The sequence below is a fragment of the Watersipora subatra genome, chromosome 5 (genome assembly GCF_963576615.1).
Source record: "Watersipora subatra chromosome 5, tzWatSuba1.1, whole genome shotgun sequence".
Lineage (NCBI taxonomy): Eukaryota > Metazoa > Bryozoa > Gymnolaemata > Cheilostomatida > Watersiporidae > Watersipora > Watersipora subatra.
The window spans coordinates 45,173,267-45,180,464 of record NC_088712.1 but is presented as its reverse complement, the minus strand read 5'-3'; the positions used below and the strand labels follow the sequence as shown (position 1 = coordinate 45,180,464).

The window sequence follows — 7,198 nt, the reverse complement described above, 5'->3', positions numbered from 1 at the left end:
AAATGTTTTCCTAAGATTTCACCATCATGTGAACGCCATTATAAATGCATATTACTTCCACCGCTGTCAAATGTATCTGGGTTGGCATAATACCCAGCTGCTACTCTCTGACCTTAGCAAAAGCAATGTGGTTGCCCACTCTGGGATCTGTTAATCAGCTTTCGCTGCCTTTGTCATTATCATCATGGTTAATATTCAAACCGAGTAGCTGCTATGGAACGTTTACATTCTGTTTGCTTTGCAAAGTGACTATCAGTGAATACAGATTTAGTTCTATAAATACTCATCAAAGTTCTATAGAGTTGCACACAGTCTGCGGATTTAGCTCTATGGATAAACATGGGAGCTTTGTAAAGTGGCACTCTATGTATAGACTTCGTTTGTGTCACATATTCTAGGAGTTGTATTTTGTCTATAGATGTAGTTACCTATATAATTCTCTTTAGAGATTTTATTCAAAGAAATTTTTAGAAAGTTTTTGAAGCCAAATTTTATAGTTGATTTCATTGAGAACCCGAACTGAGTAAATGAGACAAACATCCTGTTGTTTTCTTTTTTTCGTCGAGAATCACTTATCGGTATTTAATCAAGCTCAAAACTTGTTTTACTATGTCCATGATATGAATGATAGGCTGCTTATTGACACCCTTTGCGTAAGGTGTATGCATAGGGTATATGCGTAAGGTGTATGCGTAGGGTGTAAATGTAGGGTGTATATATGTGTTGGTGTGTGTGTAAAGTGTATGCTTAAGGTGTATGTGTAGGGTGTATGTATAGTGATATGTGTAGGGTGTATGTATAGGGTGTATGTGTAGGGTGTATGTATAGGGTGTATGTGTAGGGTGTATGTGTAGGGTGTATGTGTAGAGTGTATGTATAGGGTGTATGTGTAGGGTGTATGTGTAGGGTGTATGTGTAAGTCGTATGCGTAAGCTGTATGTGTTGGGTGTATGTGTAGGGTGTATGTTTAGACTGTATGTGTTGGGTGTATGTGTGAGGTGTATGTGTTGACTGTATGTGTAGGGTGTATGTGTAGGGTGTATGTGTAGGGTGTATATATGTGTTGGGTGTGTGTGTAAAGTGTATGCTTAAGGTGTATGTGTAGGGTGTATGTGTAGGGTGTAAATGTAGGGTGTATATATGTGTTGGGTGTGTGTGTAAAGTGTATGCTTAAGGTGTATGTGTAGGGTGTATGTATAGTGATATGTGTAGGGTGTATGTGTAGGGTGTATGTGTAGGGTGTATGTGTAGGGTGTATGTGTAAGTCGTATGCGTAGGCTATATGTGTTGGGTGTATGTGTAGGGTGTATGTTTAGACTGTATGTGTAGGGTGTATGTGTGAGGTGTATGTGTAGACTGTATGTGTAGGGTGTAGGGTGTATGTGTAGGGTGTATGTGTAGGGTGTACGTATAGGGTGTATGTGTAGGGTGTATATATGTGTTGGGTGTGTGTGTGTAAAGTGTATGCTTAAGGTGTATGTGTAGGGTGTATGTATAGTGATATGTGTAGGGTGTATGTGTAGTGTGTATGTGTAAGTCGTATGCGTAGGCTGTATGTGTTGGGTGTATGTGTAGGGTGTATGTGTAGGGTGTATGTATAGGGTGTATGTATAGGGTGTATGTATAGGGTGTATGTGTAGGGTGTATGTGTAGGGTGTATGTGTACGGTGTATGTGTAGGGTGTATGTATAGGGTGTATGTGTAGGTTGTATGTGTAAGGTGTATGTATAGGGTGAATGTGTAGGGTGTATGTGTAGGGTGTATGTGTCGGGTGTATGTATAGGGTGTATGTGTAGGGTGTATGTGTAGGGTGAATGTGTAGGGCGTATGTGTAGGGTGTATGTATAGGGTGTATGTGTAGGTTGTATGTGTAGGGTGTATGTATAGGGTGAATGTGTAGGGTGTATGTGTAGGGTGTATGTGTAGGGTGTATGTGTAGGGTGATGCGTAGGGTGTATGTATAGGGTGTATGTGTAGGGTGTATGTATAGGGTGTATGTATAGGGTGTATGTATAGAGTGTATGTGTAGGGTGTATGTGTAGGGTGTGTGCGTGCAAAGTTCACGAGTAGCATATTGATTTCTATCAGATATTTTATATTATATTTATATTACATCAGATACTTCCACATTTGTAAAAAATGGTATTTTTGCAGTGTTACGAGTCACATGCTGGTGCATGCCTATAATTTTTGTTGTTTTTTTACGTAATTTATGCCCTTATTATATGTTGTTATAAGTTGCTACGTGATACCGATGTTGAGGAAATAAGATTAACAAGCACTAGGCATTTAATTCTAAGAACTGAGGCTAGGATTTTAATTACATTATCAGAATATATTATTATATTATATTACACTATCTATTGCAGCTTGTACAGTTATCTGTGTACTTAGTATGAAAGTAAGTTTATATTATTCTGTCAATAAAATACTGCAGTCTTAAGCAGTGTCATCCTCATAGAGTGAACTGCAGTCGAGTGTCACAACTCTCACACAGTTGCCTCCTCCAACAACTGTTGGTATGTTCTACAAAAAAGACTCACCGTATATCTATGATACAAAAACTAATGGTATATATTATAGTATACATGTATATACTACATTATAATCTGTAAATATATGTATACAGATATCTATGGATATATATATATCTATGGATATATATATGTATATATCTATATATAGCTATATAAATCTATAGATATACATGTATATATATATAAATCTATGGATATATATATATATATATATATATATATATATATATATATATATATATATATACAGTCAAACATAGATAACTCGAACTTCACGGGACCGAGTGAAAGTGTTCAAGTTATCAGAGCGTTCAAGTTATCAGAGCACTGTCACAAGTCCATGTATTTATTTAATTATTAGTAGATACATGCACATATACAAACTATAATAGAAATCAAAAGCATAAATGGCTTGTTTCAAATTAAATGCTTCTAATGTAAAGTTTAAAACTTTTTTATCAAAAAGTATAGGAGATTTTTCTATCACTTGAGATTGTTTTGTTGTTTGAGGTGATGTTATTGCCAGGACGTTTTTTATATTAAAACTGGCAAAACTTGATCGTTGTTGAAATGTTCAGAAGAAAAGACATCATTTTCTTTTGAGCGTTTTAACTGAGATCAATTTTGCCGATTTTTCTTGAAGTTTATGCGAAGGTCACCTCACTTTTCCATGCTTCCGAAAGGCGATCGCTAAGCGAATGTTTGGTGAAAAATCAAAATTCACCAAACCTTTAGAAAAGTCGTTGACAGAAATATTTTGCCGACGGTGGTAATAACGACGCCTATGATTTACGAAAAGTTGAGGTTTACCTCTATGACTTGGAATAAAGTGAATTTCTAAAGCGATAACAACCGTCTTGGTAGCCGTTGGGCAAAAAACTGTTCGAGTTAACAGAGTTGCGGTCGAGTTATCTATAGCAATTTATCATTACGTGGGAACGAACCAAAGAAACCGTTCGAGTTAACCATGTGTTTGAGCTATCCGTGGGCAAGTTATCCATGTTTGACTGTATATATATATATATACAGGTATACATATACATATATATATATATATATATATATATATATATGTATACCTGTATATATATATATGTATATATATATATACATATATATATATATATATATATATATATATATATATATATATATATATATATATATATATATGTATACCTGTATATATATATATATGTATATATATATATACATATATATATATATATATATATATATATATATATATATATATATATATATATATATATACTAAATCCCTCTATATATAGGGAAATTTAATATGCAGATTTAATATATATTAAATCTGCAGATTTTCCAGCAAGTGAAAAAGCAAAGAAATCTTTTTTTATCCACCAGATTTTTGAGTGAGCCAATTTTTAATCTTTTTTCGATTCTTTGAAATCTTCAAAGGAATAAGTTTATTCAATTATTTATGTTTTATTACATTTAAAGCTAGTGTTTCATATTCTATTTTTATAATTCACAGAGAGTAGTCTGAGCGCAGTCTTGGTTGGATTGTTTTGTTCTAAAAGATGAAAGGTCATGAAAGGTCTTGTGATGTTTTGAAGGAATAGCCTATAGAAACTCATCTAGCAAACCACCAAAATGAAATTAGACATACTGTACATTGCCTACCGAAGGTACACAGGCTACAAAGACCAATGCTGTTTTCTCTTACATGTTGTATAGCAAGCGGTTGGTTACCTTAGTCTGCGAGCATAATTATTACCAAGGTATCAGCTTTTAGGTTTTATATGCAGTATCCAAATCGCCCAAGCTGAAGAAATGATTATATAAAGTCTCTACAGCTGAGTTATTCTGCACCATCATGTGCTTCAGTCAGCATAAAAACTAATCTTAGTATTCTGAGATTGTTGGGGGTATAGAAATGCATCCTGAATGTCATATGTGTTAGGGTAGATTGCTACTGAGTTACACAACTAAAATACTAAATATTATACACTTTATGTAGGATCAACACCCTGCTAACTGCCTGCCAGCTGGGCTCCTCCCTTTGATTGGCTAAGCTATTGTGCAAGTGGAGCCTTCATCAATGAGCTTTATAGTAATTTCTTGCAATTGCCGCACTTGATGAAAAAATAAAACTCGATTTAATGAAAAATGAAAATAAGTTGGATCAGAGCAGAGATTGCTCCAAAAAACTTCCACTAGTAATTTACTTTTCGAACAGATGAAACTTGACAGCCATTACTAGCACATCATTCTATCTAGTTGATTTGAGATACTACTCTGTTTGAATACTGTGACCCTGAGAAATAGTGTGACCCTGAGTGGCTGATTTAAACTGGTATGACTTCATATACGAAACGCTCAGAAAAACCTGAAGCTGCATGCACAATAGTCTAGAACATACACACCTCTAATTGACTGACTGATCTTATAGCTTATGATTGGTTAAGGACCTTTTAACTTTTTCGCTATGTATCGGCTTTCACGGTAATTGAAGTACAGACCGTAAGCCGATGAATCGGATAATCAATAGGGTTTCACTTTTCTTTTCATTAGGAAGCCTACATATTAGCTAGACTAATCAAATTTTGTCTCCAATGAAACAACCTTGTTGCCAATTACGTGCAACCAATCAAAAATCTTTTTGCTAAGCAATTCTATTGCTACTTATTTTTCTTAACGGAAAGCCGGATCGCAATCATCATGGCAATAAGAAATTCACCGTGTTTGCTCAATGCAAAGGAAGCATCAGAGATTTTGCAAATAGGCTTTACTAAAGATTTTGTACTTATCTTGTAGAAAGTTTTTTCTGAATAAGTTGCAATTTACAGTAAAATGATATCTGCAATTATTCTTGAGATATTGTATAAATACTAGCGGTATATCAAATTTCCGAAAATCAATTCAAATTAATTTAGTCAGAAAAGTGAATTTAGCGCAGTAACAAAAGAGTTAAGAGCGCTCACACCCCTAATCAGGAAACCTTGATCTATTACTATTTTTTGTAATTGATGTCTCTATTAGCTATCATCTCACCACTCATCGCTTTAAATATTTTGGGCGTTATTTAGTGTGACTAGCAAACCAGCTGCCTGAACCAATCAAATAGAGGCTTAACACGTGACAGTAACAATGATGAGAATAACTATATTTCTGTTAACCAGAATGAAAATATCAGGCATGTTTTTTATAATGAACGTTTGTTATGGAACAAAACCTCAATATGTAATGTATGGCATGCTTTTAACCTTTGACAGCAAACAGAACTTACACCCGGTACCAGTGCATAAAGAATGTTTCCCAAAAGTTAAATGAGTATTAAGCTAAAAATCTGTTAAATCAATCAAAACATGTATCAGTTCAAAAGCGATTGTGGTTGAATTTCCATTAAAAAATTGGCAAATGTGTAAAAGATAAAGGAGTGATTTTTCCAAGAAATTTAGCCAAAACCATGCATATTCCTATATTATTGATGGAATCTGGAAACTAAACAAAACAGTGAGCTACTATTCATAGAGTCCAGAGCAATCAATTGTCACAATCCTTCGGCAGTTACCTCCCCCTACAACCAGCGGCACATCTTTCTACAACCAAACGGATAATTCCAATTTATCTATGTTACCATTGAGTAGCCAGAGAGTTTTAAAGTTCAATTTAAGTACATCACATACATGTATGTGCCCCATACATATAAGTACCACATACGTGTAAGTACCACATACGTGTAAGTACCAAATACATGTAAGTACCACATACACGTAAGTAGCACAACCTCAAATATTCATACTTTTGGTAGCGTTTAAAAAATGAATTAATCGGTAAACATAGTATAACGAACAACAAAGTAATGTAAAATATCCATTTTGGTTTTCTTTGTAGTCAAGTCGCTCTTGTAGTTTAACCATAAAGGTGGCAGCCCTGCTGCATAACTCAGTTAATAATGATAGGTGTCAGAAAAATGGAACAAAATATAAAGCCACGTTGTTGCCAAATAAGTTACTCACACATTCTCCAACAGCTTTACCGCAAAAAATTGGTGCTTGAAATTGACTTTTTTGTTGTTTTTACTTGCAAAATATTTTTATTTTTTATTATGATTTGTCCTTTTTCATTGTCGTGAGATTACATAGAAGATCTAGCCAATGGGTGCTTGTATTACTTGGTAGATAGAAAGAGGACCAAAAAAGGAGTGATTCACTTGCTGAAATACCTGACTCAGGTCCTCAATTTTTCAGTTTAGTAACACATTCAAATGGAAGTGACTGACTGGCCTTTTACTGGCAGTATAAATACTTTGCAGTGACTAACCACAAACTAGTTACACCATATTATAATAGAGCTGTCAGAGTATCAATGCAATATATCTATAATGTATTATATTGTATTGTTTGATATATTGTACATATATAGTATATTGATGTTGGAATACAGAGGACCCCTGCCATATGATGTTAATTCGTTGCAGTGTTGGCATCGTAAGGCGAAAATGTCATATAGAGGATTATAGAAACTTACAGTAATTATCTAATGCAAATGACCCTTGGTAAAAAACATCTAGCTTTTTATACATACTGTACATCAGTAACACAATAATATGTTAACCTTATATAGTAACTATAGTTACCTACAGTAACTTTAATGTATTTAGTGGTTAAGATCTGCAATCA

General features: G+C 34.2%; 1 protein-coding gene across 2 annotated transcripts in view; it reads right to left on the bottom strand.

Moving 5' to 3' along the window:
• Window positions 1-2,150: 2,150 nt before the first annotated feature.
• LOC137396768 (uncharacterized) overlaps window positions 2,151-7,198 on the bottom strand; it is a 28,412-nt gene continuing 23,364 nt past the window's right edge. Inside the window, exon 4 of one of the 2 annotated variants that reach the window (XM_068083079.1) lies at window positions 2,151-2,526. In XM_068083079.1, the coding sequence (XP_067939180.1) occupies window positions 2,440-2,526 (87 nt within the window). In that variant the 3' untranslated portion in view covers window positions 2,151-2,439. Of the gene's footprint in view, window positions 2,527-5,658; window positions 6,116-7,198 lie in introns of those variants that run through there. The other variant, XM_068083080.1, reaches the window with a different exon arrangement.